The sequence below is a fragment of the Lethenteron reissneri genome, chromosome 55, assembly GCF_015708825.2.
Source record: "Lethenteron reissneri isolate LAM-NWPU_2019-01 chromosome 55, ASM1570882v1, whole genome shotgun sequence".
In the NCBI taxonomy this organism is placed as follows: Eukaryota; Metazoa; Chordata; class Hyperoartia; order Petromyzontiformes; family Petromyzontidae; genus Lethenteron; species Lethenteron reissneri.
Genome location: NC_083833.1, coordinates 971994 through 992527, shown reverse-complemented (window position 1 = coordinate 992527; position 20534 = coordinate 971994). Strand labels below are relative to the sequence as shown.

The 20534-nt window shown below is 48.7% G+C and overlaps 1 protein-coding gene across 1 annotated transcript in view; it reads left to right on the top strand.

The window, feature by feature from the left end:
* LOC133356751 (protein piccolo-like) overlaps positions 1-13749 on the top strand; it is a 99831-nt gene extending 86082 nt beyond the window's left edge. Inside the window, exons 10-14 of the mRNA XM_061574408.1 lie at positions 1773-1814; positions 2793-2923; positions 4028-4121; positions 4933-5004; positions 6387-13749. Of these exons, the coding sequence (XP_061430392.1) occupies positions 1773-1814; positions 2793-2923; positions 4028-4121; positions 4933-5004; positions 6387-8297 (2250 nt within the window). The 3' untranslated portion in view covers positions 8298-13749. The remainder of the gene's footprint in view (positions 1-1772; positions 1815-2792; positions 2924-4027; positions 4122-4932; positions 5005-6386) is intronic.
* The last annotated feature ends 6785 nt before the right edge of the window (positions 13750-20534 follow it).

The following is a 20534-nucleotide window of genomic DNA, read 5'->3' as shown; positions in this document are numbered from 1 at the left end:
TGGTTGTTATTTTTTGGCAGCTTTTTTTCTTCCTTTCCCCTCCCACTCGTCTCGCGACCCATTCTTGCCACGGACGCTGCTTGCCGTGGTGTGAAAGTTAACCCACGGGACTTGCCACCCGGAGGTCACCGGTTCCATCTCCCGACACGGCAGTTGAAACAATGGGAATGTTTCTGATATTCCACGCCCCCCGCCACGTTCGCAGGTCGCGTGTGGCGGGGTAAAGTGTGGGTATTCCCAACTCATCCAAGACGTCTGGCCAGAATGGAAGAGTAGGCCAAATACTTTCTATAGAGAGGCTCGCTAGAGCTCTCCGACAGTGGAGGACCTTCCTGCCAGCAGTGGCGTGAACACAACAGTGTAGAGCTGCAGCGTATTCCTTTTTTCTAAATGGCAGTTTCCATCGGCACCATCTTGGCGCCTGCCATCGCTAAAACCAGAAGCGGTGGCGCGCTCTGCAGGGCTGCAGCCGTCGCATTTTCATCGCCGCAGTCAGCGCCGCACGTTTTGTCGCCACAGTGGCGCAAACATGGTCGTGGTGAGACCATTTTGAGAGAGAGAAAAAAATACATGAAGGTAAATGTGCGATCCATGGCTGCATTGAAGCTTCCAGTCGATGGTTCAGCAACGCGTTTCTAACGTCATATTCACAAAACACGAATCCTGCTTTGTTTAAACCGTTATCGTATGATTCATTCTGCCGGAGCAGTAAGCCTCACATGGTTTCTGCTTCCAAGAAGTCTATTTTCCCCAGCTAAATAAGAATGGACGATTATCAAAAGTTTTCTTTTTTATAACAGCTATTGATGTGGGTCAGTTTGTTTAAGAGATAATTCATAATAACCTTCATGGGTTAGATCAGCGCTATGCATCCTCCACCACCCAACGTGGCCACAGAAGGCAAGTTGTCTCGTGCGGAAAATGCGCCAACGAATTCCGTTTCTCAGCAAACCGGCTAAGTTGAAAAGCAAGCGAAAATTTGACATTTTTTTCGCGCAACTATTTCACCGGAGATTGCAACCAGCATCGTCGGGTGTTTGCAAAAAGCTCAGGCCGCGATCGAACCCAAACCAAAAACAGCGGATGATGAATCGTAGTCTTTGGTCATGAGAGCCTACGGAGGAAACTCTCAGAGCGGCGGAAGGAGCCGTGCGACACGGACGCTTCATTAGCGTCTGCCAACATAGCAGACAGAAAATATCACCCACTGGGGGGTAAATGGCAACCTTTAAGTTTCAGCAAGCAGCGAATCGCACTACATGTCCTGAGCATTGAATAACACGTTTCCTGCGAGCGCATGGACACTGTCAACATTTGTGCGTGTTTGTTTTGTTAATGAAAAAAAAAGTTTACTTTACATTTCTACTAAGCAGCGGTAAGCAGCTAGAGTGGAGCGGTGCTTCGCGTGTTGCGATGAACTCGGTTATCTGAGCGTGATTCCGGACCTTGGCTGACATCTGTGGCGAGTGGAATGTAAACCAATCCTGGTTCCCCCCCACCCCTCCTTGAACTCACACTGACCACTGTGGTCAAGTATGGGCAAACAACCCCCATGATGGACATGGCTTGGTCTGGTCTTCGTGCAGAGGTTCATTGACAAAGGGCTGTGAATTTTTAGTCACAATGTAATTGACTTATATATACATAAAATTAAATTTGAGTGGCCGTTCTATTTACCTGCGTAAGTAGCCCTGCGATACATGTATACTTATTTATATATATATGTCAATTCATCATTTATATTCGTGGTATTTTCTGCTTATTTTTTTAAGGCACATGAAGGACAGCCAAAGCCAGAACTTGGAGAAATACAGGTGAGTATCGTTCACCACGAGTTCCGGATGTTCACAGCTTTGGGGCTAGCGGTCGCCTTGGTTGATGCTGCGGGTGTGTCAACCATCAATAATACCAAGCGCTGTCTGCCTCGGGATTCAAAATAGAAAAAATCCCGTGATGATATTTGGCAGAACTTACCGAACTTGATCAAATATTTGCAAATTACTAAATTTGGAACAAATCCACATAGCGACGTCAGCCCACTCGAATTTCACTCGCAGGCCGGTGCTGCATTTAACCTTGAGCTGCACAGGGACAGCTGCCAGCAGGGGGTTCCCTTTGGATAGAATACATCGGAGTGGTCGAGATTGAGATTTCAGCCGGGTGGTGGTGGCGCTAGCGGAGGGAGCGAGAGGGGTTGGTGGGTCGCCGCACAGATGTTGCGACACTCCCTTCCCCTTGACTGGGTATTGAGGAGGTGCACAACCGGGCTCGCCAGGAGAAGGCGGTTAGAGCAAAACAATGTGGACTCTGCCTGTTCCGTCTGTGCGGGACAGTGCGTTTCCCCACTCATGCTCGTGGGTTTTATCTTGGTGTGCTCCAGTTTCCTCCCATGTGTAAAACATAACCCCTTCATACAGGGTGCTTCAATAGATGTGAACACTTCTGAGAATTTGCAACAATACCACGAGAAATGTGCCTCCGGGCTCTGGAGACCACCTGGAGAAGAGTCTAGGCACGCGTTGACAACGATGGCGAACAAGTGGAGACTCTTTGACTTTTTGAAGCTATTAACATACATTTGATGTCATGTTACCGTGCGCTATCTTTTTTTATTCCATTAAAAACGATAGTCCCATATAAGTTTTAGTATTGTTTTTAAGCACCCTGTATACAAATCCCAAAGTGTAATCGTGCAGCAGCGGTAGTAACAATAACAACAATACTTATTTGCGGAGGCACTCTGGGCATCTCGTAACTGTAAATCCTGACGCCTCTCCCGATGCGACCTTCAGCTGCAGCTGCGGTACGAGGCGGAGGCGGGCGACCTCGTGGTGGGGGTGCTATGCGCGCGTGGGCTGACCGCTCGCAACGGCAGTGGGAGCCTGGACCCCTTCGTCAAGGTCTACCTGCTGCCCGGGAAGGGGTAGGTCTTCTCGTCGGCTGATGCCACGAAATGTTAACCACCTCGCCTGGTATACAGGAGGTCGTGGGTTCCATCCCGACCCTGACAACGCCTGCTGCTGTGTATTTGGAGTTTGTGTGTTTCTCTCCCAGTGGTCGTGTGGATTTTTTTCTCCAGGTCCTCCAGTTTTTCCCTCTACATTTAGAAATGTGCGTTTAGAGTATTTGGTTGCTTGCACTTTCCACACGATAAGCCACTTTGTTGAGCTTTCATCGGTTGACCGGGCTGAGACCATCAACTCACTTTTACCCTATGAATAACCCAACCGGTAATGGATATCCATTGTTATTTATGTGCATACATTAACCCCCCCACCCCCTCCTCTGTCCTTCGCACCTGATTGGCTCACAAGTGACGACATCACCTTTGTCGCTCTATTTAAGACCGAAGCAGGATAGCTCCACAACTGTGGCTGTCGCCTGATGATGCTCATTGTAATTACTGGTTAAACGTCATTCCACTTGTATTGTAAATGTTGTGGGTTTACTCTCCAACACACCGGTGTGCTCAACTAGTAACGAATTGGCATGTTCTGTTTACGTGACAAACCTCGTTAATTTGCCATGTCGGGTGGCGGCGGATTTAACGACACATTTATATTTACGCGATCCAACCCAAACTAACCTCTTACGGATCACTCGCACTTAAGAACCCAGTGTAATCAAATGTGGCCGTCTGGTTTCGAACCAGTGGAAACCCCATCTTTCGCAAATTAATTCGTTTTAAACCCTGCGTTACCTCTTTACCTGTAAGGGTAACAAGGTGCAGCTCTGCAATGCCTTGCCAACACCACTCCTAGAGAATCCTCTCAAGTAGGAATTTGGCCCACTATTCCAAGACCAACAGGACACGTTGGGAGCGGGACTACCCACACTTTACCCCGCCACAGGCGACCTGCCGATCGACTTAGGCTGGCGTGTACCCAGTTGTGCTGCTGGGTAGACAGGGGCGGGGAGATTTAAGAATAACTTGCCCCACTCAGATGGAAGTGGTGACCTCTGCTGACCATTACGGCAGGGCAGCGTGCCCTCTTCACCCGTGCGCTGGTTACCGTATCGCCTGCAGGTCAGAAGTGAAAAGGAAAACCAAGTTCGTGCACAAGTCGCTGAACCCCGAGTGGAACCAAAGCGTTGTATACCACGGCTTGTCCCGTGAAGAGGTGGGTGCAGACACCATCAGCTGTGCCCAAACACTAAATTGTGTGTATGTTGAACTTATTTTGCACTGTACGTAGCCAACCGGGCTAAATAGTGATTGTAAATATATATTTTTTAATTGAAAAATGCAAATGTCTAGGTGGGGCACCATCCGTCATCTGATTCCGTGACCTCTCTATGAACTACTGGGTTATTTCCCCTGCTCCTCGGCTGTGAATTTTCCCTTTAATTAAATTACCTTGACAAAATTGTACCCATATTCTTCTGATGATCGCTTGTGTTGTGATCTAAACGTCGTAGTTTTTTTGTTGATTTTATTTTCATTAATTTGAACCTATCTACGTGACTTTTCTAAAAGACCCAAAGAATATTAATTCCTGCGGTCACGAAAGCTTTAAGTCAAAATTGTACCTTTCGTCATTGGTGATCAGGCTGAGCCGATAAAATGTATTCCTATGCAACAAGAGAAGCACTTTTCCTCGGGTAAGTATTGGGTACTTGGATCTAGGCTGTCTAGGCCTATACTAGGCCTTACAAGCATCGTGCTGTTAAGGCACTCTGCAGCAACCTTCAAGCCGCGCATTGCAGAGCCATATGCAGCTAAATGAAAGGGCACCATGCGCCGCTGAGTCGCGCGCACTAAGTGGACTGACGCGATGCATTATTAACGTTTCATCACGTGGAACCCTCTGCGCTGCGGTAATGAGTTGCGAGGCTTATAATGGCTGTCGTGCTGTGTCAGTGTGTTTCTGAGTGGTCGGGGAAAGAGGTTTGCCATGACGGAGCCATCTAACACGGCCATTCTGTCCCCAGCTGGAAAAGAGGACTCTGGAAGTTGCCGTGTGGGATTACGATCGATTTGCAACCAACCATTTCCTGGGAGAGGTGAGAGTTAAAAGTAAACATTATTTTTCTCTTCTGGCCGAGAAAAGCTGCCAGCATTCAAGTTCGTTGCTGCTTGAGGTGAGCAATGCCCTCTCTGCACCCTGGAAGAGTGGACATCGGTGCGAGGGCTTTCTGTTCCGGCTACGACTGGTACTCGTGTTGCATGAATTCCAAGGTCGAGATGTCGCCTCGTGCCAATGTCATTCGTGGCGCCAACATTCGTTGCGCGAATGGAATAAAACAAAAACATTCCCAAGTCTTTTAGAAGGGTCCCGCAATTGGGATGTTTTGGATATTCCCATTTGGCAGGGTCTGACACGTGGGGCTGGAACTTGGATTGAACAGAGAAAACCCATGCGTACAATTCTACACATGCACCAAAATGGAGTGTGAACAATTAATGTCGATAATACAGATTTTTTTGGATTAGATCGCGTAAATATAAATGTTGTTAAACCCGCCGCCACCTGATATGGCAAATTAGAAAGGTTTGTCATGTAAAAAAATATGCCAATTTGTTACTAGTTCAGTGCACCGGTGTGTTGGAGAGTAAACCCACAACATTTACAATTCGAGTACGACATTTCGACACATTTAAATTTACGCAATCTAACCTGTCATGGATAATATTGGTCACCAAAGGCCTACTGCGTGTGAAATTAATTCCCATTCATATGCGTCATGTTCACTGGGGTCACGTGGCCCCTACGGCAAAAACTGTCCCGTGTCCTATCGGTCCCCGGTTAGTGCACATCAGTGGCTGTTACGTCGCAATGCTCTGATCGCATCCCGATCTAAAAATAAAAAAGTTTTTGTCCCTTGTTAAAAAAAAAACCCTAGTCACACACCGTGTGCAGTATTATAAATAATGAGAATCCCGACACGTGCGTGAAACTGCCCATCCTTTAGACACCCACCATACCGGAGTGTGTATCACATCTCCCCTTGTTTGTAGAAACCACTGGCCTATGGGAAAATAACCTCGTCTTTGGTAGCTAAAGATGTCACATCCATAGAATATGGCTCGTTTATTCAGCACTAATCATCATTAGGCTATTTCCTGCAGCTATGCGGCGCTTAAGTTATAACATTCCAAGTCTTGGAGAATAACGTTGAAGACCAAGGATTCTTAAGGATGTCTTCGTATGGCTCTGTAAGCCTCGTGGAAGAGTATGGAACGGGTGCCTTTATCTGGCAAAGCTGCCAGTACGTGGAGTGTAACGTCGGAAATGATGCTGATTCTGATGCTGAATAATGCGCGGTACAATTCGACCCGAAAACAACATCGCAGCGCTGCACGGCTGTACCACCACAGTAAAAAACCTACGCGGTTCTATGAAACGTGCGCATTAACCATGTGGCCCCACCTTTCTCTGCTGCAGGTGAACATTGCACTATGCAAAGCTTCAAACCTGGACGACACAGCCCGCTGGCACCGGCTCCAGGTGCAGTCGGACAGCGGTGAGCGACGCAAGCGCTCATCCCTGCCACCGGAGGGCAAGCAGCCAGAGAGCAAAGGGCAGCACAGACCAAACTCCTCTCCGGACACCCATGAGTGGGACGTGGCGGACAGGAAGGACTCTCACAAAACGGGCAGCCCGCACTGTGGGGAGCAGGCGAAGAACCCGACGAAGGGCGGCCACTCGTCGCAGGAGCACAAGGCGGACAGGAAGTGCAAGGAGGAGCACGGCGATCAACACAAGAAGGGCACAATCTCGCCGCGGTCACAGTGCGAACGGACGGGGCAGCAGTGTCAGGCCGTGAGTGCAGACAAAACAAACCAACACCAACCCAAGGGCCACCCGGCCGGACAGGCCGAGCACAGCACAGCCCTGCAAGCGGGCGAGCACACTACGAACGCACAGAGATCGCACGTTGCGAATCTGCCGAACAAATGCACGGACAGGACCGACCATCAGGTGACCAGCGGTCAGCAGCACGCGGGCGAGACGCAACCGGAGCCGCTGCCCGCTCGGCACTCGCAACACCGCAGGGCGCAGGCGGAGCAGTGGCCCGCGTGCGGCGCGCCCGAGCCCAAGCCATTCGGGGCTGACGAGGAGCTCCGTCGGCCCGAGAAAAAAGCGCGCTCCAAGACGGGCGGCGAGGCAGAGGCGAAGGAGACGGGGAGGCAGAGCGCTCCGTCGAGATGCTCTCAGGGGGGGGAAGGCGCGGGGCCCAGCAAGGCCGCTCAGGTGGGCGCCGTCGACGCGTGCCCTCACGGGGACGAGCGCTGCAGGGGACCCTGCTCCGCCACGGAGACGGACGTGTGGGTCAGGATGCGGGACAACCCGCAGCCGCTGCACGCCGAAGCTGCACAACTTGGCAAGGCAATGTCGCCGAAGGCTCCGTTCGTCAACGAAAACCACAGGGGGCGACAGAGCGCACCCAAGGCACACCCCGCGTGCCCCAGGAAGCCTGCGAACGCCGCTGGCGAGTGCTCGCTTCACGCAGGCGCCCCATCCGTCACTCCGCCGCCCTCCGACGGTCATCAGCAAGTAGGGACCGTGAGCAAAGCGCACTCCGCTCATCCGCAAATGATGCAGCCCGGCAGGGTGATGCAACCCGGCCTGGCCGTAGTTTCCCAGCAGCCTGAGCGGGTATTGCCTTTTTCACATTCCCATAACGGATACCATCCGTGTTTGAACAAACTAAATATTGGATACCAACACGTGGACAGCAGCAGACCTCACTCGCCCTGCTTGCCGCCCAGCGGAAGACCGCCCCTGCCCACCCCTTCCCCGGACCACTCGAGGCAGCCCCTCTACGCGCACGCGGTGGCGCACCTGCCCAAGGACAGACACTTTGCCGACTACCAGCACGCCGAGCCTCACCACCAGCAGGAGCACTCGACGCAAGCCACCTACCACAAGAAGACGCACATCCCCAGGGCCACGGCCGCGGGCCCCCCGCACCCCGACGCGGCGCGGCAGTGCGCCGCGCCGCCGCAGGCTTCGCGCGAGGAGACGCAGCCTCACCGCTCGTGCGAGCACCTCGCCTCCAGGTCGCCCTCGCATCACGCCGCGGCCGAGCCGGCGGCACGGCCGCCCGCCGTGGCACAGCCCCGGCCAAGGGAATCGCAGCCCCCGCCGCAGAACTCGGTGCAGCAGCAGCAGCTGTCTCAGCAGCAGCAGCAGGCACAACATCAGCACCAAGTGCACCCTCAAAATCAAGGCCAGCCTCAGCAGCAAGTGAACCCAGATGGCGTGAAACCATCGGTTAAAAGGAAGCCACTGCTCGGTGTCTCTGCTGCCAGGAAAGGTGAACTCTCGTTGGCTTGTTGGCCAAGTTGCTGAGTCGTTGTGTCAGGCAGCTGCGATTTAGCGCCCACTTTTAAAGTACAGACAGTCCCCCGAGATTACGGACGTCCGCACTTACAAACAACCGCACTTAACGAACGAACCGCCATGAGACGTTATTCTTTTAACCATCCGACTTGCGAACGTTCGGTCATAACTTACGAACCATACCACCGCGAAACTATTTTGTTCGGCAGAGCGATCTTCCGGCGAGATGAAATGAGTCCCAGCATCTCGCGGGATGCGCTACGACAGTGAACCGTTCAGCGCCATTTTTTGTATACTAAACATCGTGCTCTGTGTTTGTGCTATGCATGCTTTTCGATATGCTTTGTGACGCTCATCACGTCTGACTGTGTGTACAATCTGATGTCGAGTTCCGAAATACGAACAAATGGACTTAACAAACGGGTCTCAGTAACGGTAACCCGTTCATAAGTCAAGGACTGCCTGTCAATACTTTATTGGATTTATTTTTACACGCACGTTTCACGCTTGTGACCATTGCACACAATTACAATTTCCGTATGATAAATTGTCAATATTTCACACAGTTGGATGCCCTTTTTCAAAATATGAATCATTTTACATTGATTATAACTGACCATTCCCCCCCCCCCCTCAATCTCATTTGGAAATTATTAAATTATTTTATTTTTTGCTACTTATAGCATGTTGGAAAAGCTATCTGAATTTTGTTCTAAAATAACTGATCATACTTACTTTACACTCTATTGTAGAGTTTATGCGACACTATAAATACCTTTATCGTGTTTACAATATATAGGAAATATTTGTGTGAGTAAGTAAGCTAAGAGCAAGTAAACACATTTTAAGGATGAATCAGAATTACGCATCACGGTAAAAAACTCTTTGGCCAGTGTCGCAAACACGCCGCCGCCTCCACATGAATCGCTTTCACGATGTTGACGTTCACCTACAGACATGAAACGAAATGCCCTTCCCCAAACTGACCGCTGTTGGTTTTGGTTCTCTTGTTTGTAGCAACTCAACAGTCATCTTAGCCATCCCTGCAGCTTGACTGTGCGGGGGTGGGGGGGAGCTTCACAGGCAGGCTCCGTCTGAACAGCATCAGCAGCAACGCTCCGCTGCGAGCGGTCCTAACCCATCCTGCACGGGACCGCCTTGTCACGTGGCCTCCAAATGTTCGCATCACGCGGTCACGCAGTGGCTCTTCAGCGTAATCCCGCGACTACACAGAGTTGTGCCTAATACCCCTTTTCCACTGGCACGTCTGAGCATGGGCCAGCATGGGGGCCCTCACGGTATCGGTGGTTTTCCATCGACTGCATGCTGAGCCGAGCCAGAACCAAAACCGTGACACACACTGGCCTCGCGATACATCCGAGTCCGGCTGAGAGCCAAGCAGGGCCAGGGGCGGAGGTTGATCATATTCATCGAGAGTTGAGTCAGCCGGGCTGTGACTTGAGTGATCGATCTCCCTCGTGTTTGCCTTCCGCTTAGCCTTGAATCGATTCTCTCCGCAACCGCATTGCCATGAGCTGCTTCACCGTCGATCCCTTAACCTCGTCTCAATTCGTCAGCGGCATATCCCGTGGTTCTGCAATGGGGGAACAAACAACCTGGTGAGTTGCGATGTTGCTGGGCTTGGCACGGCACCGCCTCGACGTGGCTCGGTTGTGCAGTGGAAAAGCGTTACTCGCTATACTTCACCACTCCTACAGCCCCCAAGCTGGACCGCAAACACAACCACCATCACCACCATCACCACGGCTGTCACCGTTACCTCCAGCTCCCCCTGCCCAACCGCTCGTGGACTGGTCGAGGAGGATTTTAGACCAAGTGGGTCACGTAAAGAACCAGCGACTGGGTCACTCGCGGTGGTGACCTCCCGAGGACGCACAACGAGCTTCACCAGAAAAGGGCCCGGGGTGCCACGATGGTCCCTCGGCCACACCACACTTTGGCTCGCTCGGCTCGTTGGTAGAGTGGGTGGCCTTTCTATAGCCGTGTTTACACCCCCCCCCCCCAACATCCGGAAGGGGCATGGTAGGCTCACTGAGGTGTGGAGCATCCATCCCTGGTTAGCTGTCCCACTCGGTCGTGCCCAAAGCCACCACCGGGGCCTAAATGTCCAGGCTGGCGAGGCTTGTGACGTCACCACGCTATCACGTGGCCGGCGGGCGGGGCAGAGCCGCGCGGGACAAACACACGGCCCTTGCTTTGCGACAGGCACAACGTAATTAGCAACACATGCCGTAGCGACTACACGTGCAAAACACAACGGGATACAACGTTAGATAAAACCCCAAACATTTAGCGACAAACGAAAACGTCGAAGTGCTCGGTTTAGACAAGGACAGTGACATCATTGCATTGCTTCCCGAGCAGAGCCTCGAGTGGACCAATCAATGGCAGTGTAAGCTGGGGAGTTGGCCTGCCTGGTTTGCTAGGCCCCGGTCGCTAACGGGGAGTGAGTGCAAATACGGCTTCTGTGCTGTCACCTTTTGAGTTATGGGTGCTGGTAAAATTAGACGCTGCATTGGAGTACCGTGACGGGACACTGAAGTCGTCGTGTCACTTGAGTGGTTGGGGCAGTGGTTGGCGTGCATACTGCAACCCCCGGCGGTGCGAGATGCCCTTTTCTGGGGGTGCGAGACATGGCCAGTTTGTTTTTAGAAGCTAAATAATCGAAAACACAAATTTAGCATGGGCACGCAAGTACAACTAATTTGTTTCATTAAACCTATGTGCTTATTAACAGTGTACACTTTTTTAACGATAGAGTACGAAAGGGTGCAAGTCTGCAGTCAGCTAAGGTGAAGAACCACTGGGTTAATGGAACGCACGCTCCAGCACGTCCAGAATATGCAAATCGCGAGGAAGGACACGAGGCGGAAGGGGCATGCAGAATGGAGGCCATTTCGACGAAACATTCTCAAGCAGCTGAGTCGGCAGACACATTTTAGAACGGTGACAATAACCAGGTCCTCGAAGACAACAAAAGCAATAGCTACCTGTGATTTTAAAATGCCCGATGTCAATGGCACACACACACGGTGTACAGTATATATCTCCCTTGCCATTGTAGGGGAAACGTTTTTAATAGCACGGGAAAATGAAACAACAGCGGAGTTGCCATCATCAGTCTCCGGTTGGAACGTGTTTAAGTGTTACTACTACTACATATTCGTCTCTCTTCGCTTTAGCGTGGAGAAGTATGCACACACGCACGTGTGCTTAACGCAGACTTGATTCCTTGCAAAATGTATCCGATTGGTGTTGGAACATCTGAACACCTGCTGCTTTATTGGCAGGAAGGATAAAACGTGTTCTTATTTTTCGTACTTTGATACTGGAAAAAAGGGTCGCGTGATTTAGCTGCTCACCCCGAGCTATAGATGCTCTGACACGCGTGGCATTGCCTTGGTGCTGTTCGACTTTTGGCGTCCTCTGGTCTGACACTGGTGGTGAGACACGGCCATAAAGAAGGCTGTCTCTGGTGTAGGCCAATCAGTTTAAATGACAATGCAAATATATTTATCAGCGCATGTTTGTTTGCATGTTCACCACGATTACGCGTTGTTAATGCAGACTTGATTTCTTGCAAAAGGTTTTTTTTTGGCGTTTGAACATCCTAACACCTCCTGTTCTATTGCCAGAAAGAGTAAATCCCTATTCTTTTTTTTCACACAGATTATTAATTTGATGTCGTGTGACATGCAAGCCTCAACACGCTTCACGTGTGCCATGACGCTGTGTATCGATGGACGTGGTCAGGCGCGACTGATTGTTTAACCCACCGTGCTCGTTGAACAGGGTCGGGCCACACAGTGGAGCGCAAAGCGTCATCCGCGTGCGTGGCCCCCTGCCGCGTCGAGAACAAAGTCCCCGCGGCACTTTGCGAACGCAGTTCCATTGTCAAAACATCCTGACTGCCTCTTGTACCATCTACAGGCCATGCATGTTTTTTTTTAAAACACTCTACTGCCCAGCCTTTATTACTTTTACTAAAAACAATAATATGACTTTACAACTTCTTAGTCAAATGAAAATCAAACGCAATTTTAGAACTTTACACTGCTGTTCGGAACCATGTGCAGTTTCTGCCCGTACAACACGCGGTTTCACTCTATGATACAAGCGATGTGTTTGACGCAGACACGTGTACATGCAAGCGCAGCTGGTCAAGTCGACTGCCAGATGAAGGCTTCCCCAACCACGCCTTGCGGGCCGCGAGGCATATTTGACCATACTTCACCACGCTGGTCAGTGCAGGTCGGTGAAGCTTGTTGGGGCTGAAGAGAGTGGATGATTTGCTGCACTGCCCCTCTGCTACACGCAACTGCCACCTGTTACTGCACCCGGCCATTACGCGAATTGGTCGCCCATCCAAGCACTATCCAGGCTCAACCGCTGCTTAGCTTTTGAGATCTGACAACGCCTGACATGCTGTCACACGTAACATTCAATCCACGAGGTGTCTCCCACGTTCATCTGCAATGACGGCTCTTGAGGCAGTGGTTACATTTCCACATTCTCATGGCAGGGGACACGTCTGCTCAAGGATTAGAACCATTTAACATTTCCCCTCGGCTCGAGGCGCAGTTGTCGGCACGCTGAGCTTGCAATCCCAGGTCAGTAGAAACCAAGGGGGCAGATGTCTGAAATCTCCCTGCCGTGTCCACCCAAGCGCCACAAATAGGGACTCCGCCACCGTGAGTCTGGCGGCGGGTGACGATGTGAATGGGGTAAGGGGCCGTCCATAAATGTCGTCACACACCTAGGGGGGAAGGGGGGTCAGGCATTTGTGAAGATGTGTGACGAGGGGGGGAGCGGGGGTTTGAGAAATGTGACGTCACATCAAAATGCGCAACTTTAAATAAATATAAACAATATTGTTATAATAATACTACTTTTGATTAATTTTCATTATTAACTATTTGATTATTTAAATTTAATAAGGTCACCCTTTATTTATTCCATGAAGGAACATTTTGCTTCTCCATGGCAGAATGGAGAAGCATACATTTTGTAATTTTTTTAATGATTGTTATTAAAAATTTGATTCTAATGATTCTAGCAGGGCTTTTCATTCGGTGGAATGAATCTGTGATTGTTATAATTGTACTCTCCATTTTTCTTCGTTTTATTACAAAGTTTAAAGTATTTTTGTTATAGTTATAATTACTTTTATTTATTTTATAATTATAAGAGAATTTCAATATCATATTCTGAACATCTGTAGTTTTAGTTAGACGTTTAATATTTTAAAGTGAATTTTATGCTAAATTTCAGCTTTCCAACGCCTTTTTAGTAGACGTTTTCTCCTACAACACCAGAGTGCAGCGCCACATTAAATACGCACTACAATGACAATAGTTTAAAGCGATTTGAAGCATGTTTTATTTTCAAAATGGAAATATGGTTTGGAGGGAGGGGCAGAGCTCTGTGACGTCATATTTAAGGGGGGTCTGACTTTTTGTGACGCCGTGTGACGAGGGGGGGAGGGAGGGGGTAAAAAATCGGCCAAAATCGCGTGACGTCATTTATGTGCGGCCCCTAAGGTGTGGGTACTCCCACCCCCTCCGCAAGATGTCTTGGGCAGCATCTAAGAGGCGGTAAAATAGTCTCGGGGGGGGGGGGGGGTGGCTCTGAGTCAGAGATCATCACTCGAGTGTCGGCCGTTGTGCCAGCAAGTGGCATTGGCGAGTAATTGCAGGGCTGCACCTGTTACCCATTGGTGAACAACATTCAAGGGGTCGTTGTTGTCCTTCGAGGAGAGTTGGCACGTGACGAAACAAACTCGAGACGCTCGTGAATAGCACGTGAGTGTGTGGCGTGTGTCCTGAAAAGGAACACAATGCGAAAGGCGACGTTTCAGGCAACGGCCCTTCGTCATTATCTGCACATCGTGTGCCACACACGCACACTCGCTGTGTGCTTCGTTGCCTGTGCTCCTCTGCCTGAGCAGTGTCAGCACGTGACGCACGTGCACTGGTCGTGCAGGTGCCCAGCGACTCGCTGCAGCGCGAGGGGTCACGTGGGTGAGCAGTTCCAGCGGGACTCGCTGCTGTTGAACGCAGCGATTCACTAAAGACAACCGGGACATTCAAACCAATTGTGTCATCCCTTTAACTTACACAGGGCGGACTGAAAGCTTGCCTTGAGTCCATTGTGCAAAGTATACGATGGACTGATCGGGGAGTCATTTGCATCGAGCAGTGGGTAGATATTGGCTGTTGTTGTTGATGATGAATCCACTGCTGGACCAAGGCCTCACACCATCCTGTGTTGGTGTGATGGGGGTCATTTCTTGTTGCCATACTTTGCCACGCTGGTCAGTGTGGGATGGTGAAGGGTGCACCCAGGACCGGGTTCAGGAATCGCTCGCTCCCAGAAGGTCACCAGGCATCAAACTTAGGTGGCTGCGTTCATAGCGCAGTGGGCTAATCGCTGCGCCACCGCTCCGCCTGATCGCACTTAGATGTACATAGAGACGTATTTGTGATATACTTGCCTACAGTGCAATACGCAGAATTTTTATTAATAAAAATAACAAGAACATTTATCTTTGAAAGAAAGTGGAATTGTATTATATACAGTACAGGGCGATCCGCTTATAGATACCCCACTGAGATAATACGGAGAAATGTACTTGGGTAGAAAAAAATATGAAGTTGCAAAGCCTCTATCCATCTTCCAAAAATCTCGACCCTCCTCTGTTGCATGTGGAGAGAGCATCAATCAATGTTGAGAAGTACAGGGACTCCTCTACTTATGAACGTTCGACTCACGAACTTTCAGAGATACGAACAAATCTGTCCGTGTGTCCAGTTGTCTGTTCGGATCGAGCGTCGTAAGTTCAACCGCCGCGCAATAGATGGCGGCGGTGGCATCTGCATCTACAGAACGTTGAGAACCAGTGGCATCTGCATCTACAGAACGTTAAGAACCAGTGGCATCTACAGGAGATTAACAACTTTTAAAGGTATTCTCCATGTTTAGTTCCGTAAAACGTGTTTGGAATCGACGGGAGTCAAGTTGGACTTAGGAACAAATCGACGTACAGACAGACCTCTGGAATCATTTTCTTGGTTCTTTCGGTACAGTCACGTAGAAATAAAAATAATAAAAACAAATAAAATGTATTATGTTTTATTTTTATTATTTTATTATTTCCCTTCTACGTGACTTTACCGAAAGAACCAAGAAGATGAATCCCTGCAGTCACGAAAGCTTTACATCGAAATTTAGACATCTGGAACCTAACTCGTTCGTAAGTAGAGGAGTCTCTGTATGATGGTAATTATAAATCGGTGGGGCATAAACATATCGATCACCCTGTATAAATACGGTATATATCTAAAAAATAACCCAGTGGGTTTTCCAAATCAGTGTTTTCTAGTGGCTTTTAACGTGTCTGCCTTATGCAGCCTTTAACTTAAATATCTCCGGAAACACTAAGTTTCTTAAGTCGGTTCCACACCTGAGCGATTAGTTTCTGCAACGTGGTTGCATGCAACTGAATCGCTTGTGTATGGAAGTCTCTGCAACCGGTTGCTTACGATGAGGACAGGACTCTCCGACAAAGCATCGATCTTCCCCGGTGATCTGCCAGCGGCGTATTTCACCACGCACCCGCACACTCGTCGGCCTGCGACTGGTCGTTGCCATCTGGGAACGCGTTGCTGGAGTGCACGTTGCGTGCAACTCTTGGCCGAGATGTGGACAAAAGCGGCCTTTTGCGGGCGATTCATGTGTGGGAGCCTGCTTTGATCTGCGCCAATGGCTCACCTGACACGGATGGCAGCCCGTCCATTGAAGAGGCCAAGTAGTGACCAGTGAATTAGATGAGCCTTTATCAGATCGTATAATTGGTTACATTATTGAAAGTGGAAAGGAATATATGTTTATTTATATTTAGACTCCGAGCTATGGGCAGTTTTGTTGTTGTTACAGCAGCTTTGATGTCAGCAGTCTCGCCCAAATGCAATGATTGCAAAATAAATGCGTACAGCTAGTGATTCGTTTTATACTGCGTCGTTCACGCAAATTGCATCTCCACAATCGTTGGAGGAACCACAGACCAAGCTGGAAAGCTGCCAGGTGGTGAGCCTGTGCCAACAATTGCTTTGCGGTTCTCTATATATTAAGATGTTTTCAGCGAATTAGCGAGTGTTGTTTATGCACGTGAGAGGGTAACCGTCGCACCTAGAGAGAGAGAAAAAAAATCCAACGCATGCAAAGGAGCAACGCTGTATCCCATCCGGAAGGGACAGACTATCAGTCCACACTTCGCTGTACTGCCTTCTGCTGGCAAGCCGGGGTATTGCACCTCAACTCCACGAACCGTCAATTCTCCACAGTGCTGGATCACAAGCGGCATAGCCACGGCGCAAAAAAAATGTTTCTATTGTTCACGCAGAATCTTACGCAGAGTAAACATTAAAGGCATTTTCATTCTTTGTCAACCCTCTACATTTAAAGATAAGTACCGCTTGGCGCACCAGCTCTCTAAATACAGATTAGAAACAAGATCTGTCGGCACACGCTCAGTTTTGAAACAATTATGGGTCCAATGCTTCGCGACATCCCTGACTATGAGCGATGCGACACAGTCGTGTGCAGGGCACACCGCAATCTCTGGCGGGTGACGACAGTTAAATGTCACACCACGATGTACTGGAAGCACCGAGATCCATATGAACCCAGTGTTGTGTTTGAATAGCTCGTAGTGATCAACAATTACAAAAACAATGGCCAAGACACATCGACTATTTTGGGAACACTTCCACAATGTTGGATGAGATGACGGAAGTTTGGGTTTCATCAATCTCGGCCCAGTGAGCTGCCACCGCTCCCGAGTGTCTGAGCAAGCTAAAGAGGCATCGTGTTTTCGCCCATCATGCCACACAACCCTGTGGCATGGACTTCGTTTCAAGAGGGCAAAATGAACCTGTTGAGTAACGATGTGAAATGCGGTGCTTTTTCTGGAAGACTTTGCGGTTTTTTCCAGGATTTTTCTGTTTGCGTGATGTCACTTGAAGATGTTTCTTGTTCATGTTTTTGTTTTGTTGCGGTTGCACCCGCATGGCTCACATGGTTCTACCTAATAAATAAAACTGAAACCCAATAGGTTCGTTGAGGGCCAATCGTCGCTTTGAAGGTACCTCTCTTAAAGCCGCAGGACCTCCTGTACGCAAAAATTATCCTCCCATTGCAAAATTGTAAAAAAAATGTAAGTGGATTAAACGCGTAGGCTTTCGCGACCAATTTTATTCATGATAAAGGTTTTTGGGGTTAGATCGCGTAAGTATAAATGTGTGGTAACGCTCCACCACCCGACACAGCCAATAAGTAAGGGATTTGTCACATAACCAAAACGCCAATTAGTTACTACTTCAGCTCACCGGTGTGTTGGAGAATAAATCCACAACATTTACAATTTGAGTAGTACGACGTTTCCCTGGTAATCACATGCTGGATGTAATTACCATCGAAACGTCGTACTACTCAAATTGTAAATGTTGTGGATTTACTCTCCAACACACCGGTGGGCTGAAGTAGACACTAATTGGAGTTTTGTTTACGTGACAAATCCCTTACTAATTGGCTGTGTCGGGTGGTGGAGGGTTACGACACATTTATACTTACGCGATCTAACTCAAAAACCTTTGTTATGAAATGTTAGTGGGTTAAACAAAAAGCACAAATGTGAACCGTCGTTACTTTTTGAACGTGATGAGCAGCAGGAAAAGCCACATTGCTCATCGAGATACGGTTCGTCAGAGAAGCATAATTCGCACAACAGTACCATCCGCGTAGCAGTCCCGGGGGCAGTATAATTTCGTACGTAATGTTTTCGGTTCTATAATACCAATAATTACAGCTTATTATACGGCAACATTTCATCATAGAATCAATGGGGGGGAGTGGCCGAGTCAAAATATGGAATGCAGTGATAGACACAGAGAAACAAATGGACAACCCTTCCTTTTTTTTAGATTTGAAGCTTTCGTGACTGCAATGATTCATATTCTTAGGTTTTTTCGGTAAAGTCACGTAGGTCAAAAAACATTAAAAAGTAAAATAAAATAAAAATCACGACGTTTCGGAGGCAACACAAGCTTCCGTCTTCAGGTGGTATACAGCTGTCGTGGCTGTGACGGTACCACCTGAAGACGGAAGCTTGTGTTGCCTCCGAAACGTCGTGATTTTTATTTTATTTTACTTGTTAATGTTTTTTGACCTACGTGACTTTACCGAAAAAACCTAAGAATATGAACCCTTCCTTTGTGCCACGTGCAAACTATGTTCACAGGGCCATAAGTACGGAGATCCCCCCAGGAGTTGCAAAGGAGTGCCTTTTTATTTTATTGCGGTGAATTAAAATGACAACGTGCCAAGCGATCTGTATTTAGGATTTTGACTTGATTTCTCACTTCCGCCATTTGTTTTAAACGCATTCCAGAAATTGCTTTGTGGATTACAGTTGTACGCGCGGATTTTTGATATTTTTTCATTCGCTGTACAGCAACTGTGACGTGCCCGCATTGTGACGTCATTGCGTCTGCAGGACGCGCCGTCGTGGTGATGTCGCTTCTTCTTCACGTGGTCCTTGCAGTGGAGAATTGGTGCATCCCAGAATCACGAGTCATGGAGAGACCTCTCTCTTGAGCTCTCTTTGTTATCGCAAGATGTGCCGTGACTCACCACGGGCAAGTGAATCCAATGTGCTTAAGAATATGTTTTTTCGTAAATTATATTGTCATTATTTTTTTTGCCATGCGTGTTAAATTAGCCTTGGCCAGGTAAAAAACAACAACTCAGGTCGCCAGGTTCATAGCCACCACCGCCGTCTCTCTCCCCATAATGGATTATTACCCTCTTGTAAACCTGAAAGTGGTTTCATAAACACAACGCAGGAACATTCTTAAATTGAGTTCACAGTGGAAATAAATGCAGCAACATCTTTAAAAATAGCTGGAAAAGTGGTTTGCAAAGTGGTTTCAAACATTGCTGATGAGCATGATTTTAAGCGTTAAAGACACACACCATGCACAACTTCAATTTATGTGTGGTTTTAACAAAGAAAGAAAAATATCCTATGGCTACTACAACTGGAACTGATGGTACCGCAGAAATAATTTGGTGAGACAACGCCGTAGAGGCAGTACAACATGCGCGGATTTGCGTGATTTTTTGTTCGTTTATGTACATAAACATTTTCTAAAAAGCAATGTTGACGACTAGCCATTACACATTGCAGCTAACGTGGATGTCGACTTTCCACCTAATGCCAGTGATTCTGACTGTTATAGAACCGGCACGGAGACATCGGCGGAGACGTTTTGTTGGCCTTATGCGCATCTGCGACGCCGGGGGGCATTCGCGTCTTTCGGCAACGGTAGCGAGCGGAAATGTTACGAGGTGCGCGATGTCGCTTTTTAGTCGTAAACCACCGCACCAAGGAAATGAGTCTCCCTACCCGCGCTTGGCTATTGAGTCCCGCTGCGGAGAGGGGGGGGTGCAGAACGACGGGCTTTGCCACGTTGCTGTGAGCGAGCTCTCGGGACAAAATCATGGAAGCACCGCCATTGGCGCGCGCGCGCGTTCCCCCTTCGCCTGTATTTACCTAGGGACCGCGCTCTTGGTGCTTGTGCATTCTGCAGGCGAGGAAGGATAACGGCCACGTTTTCTCGGAGCCAAGTGTAGAGAGAATTGTGCGTCGAGAGGTACGGCGAGTTCTGGTTTTGGCAGGACATCTGGCGAGGTCGCGTTCGATTGCGTCGATTGCTGTTTGCGGGCGAGAGAAGAAGAGAGGAAGGCTGTTGATGTGCGATGTAACGGGGGTATTTGCAAGTAGTCCTTGTGAACGCATTGCAAGGATTAATTTTAAGAACACGGTTTCGCGATGAAGTGTCAATTCGAGAGAGTGATGTTCTCAGATGTTGTAAAGGCCCATGGTGACCTTGATGCAGTTGGTATTGTGTGGAATCATTCATTTGGGGGATGGGGCGATTATGTGAATACACATTTGACTGTAGTCTGTGATACATTTGAATGATTATTCATTTGAATACACAAATTTCTATGCATACTTTGACAACAACAACAACAAATGGTTAAAAGGTGTATCCTCTACGTGTCGTGTTTGTTGAAATGCTTGCAAGAATTGTAACAAAAAAATATTCGATGTTTAAAAATGTTTGCATAAATACCATCCGATGTCTTCATTCACCACCGCAT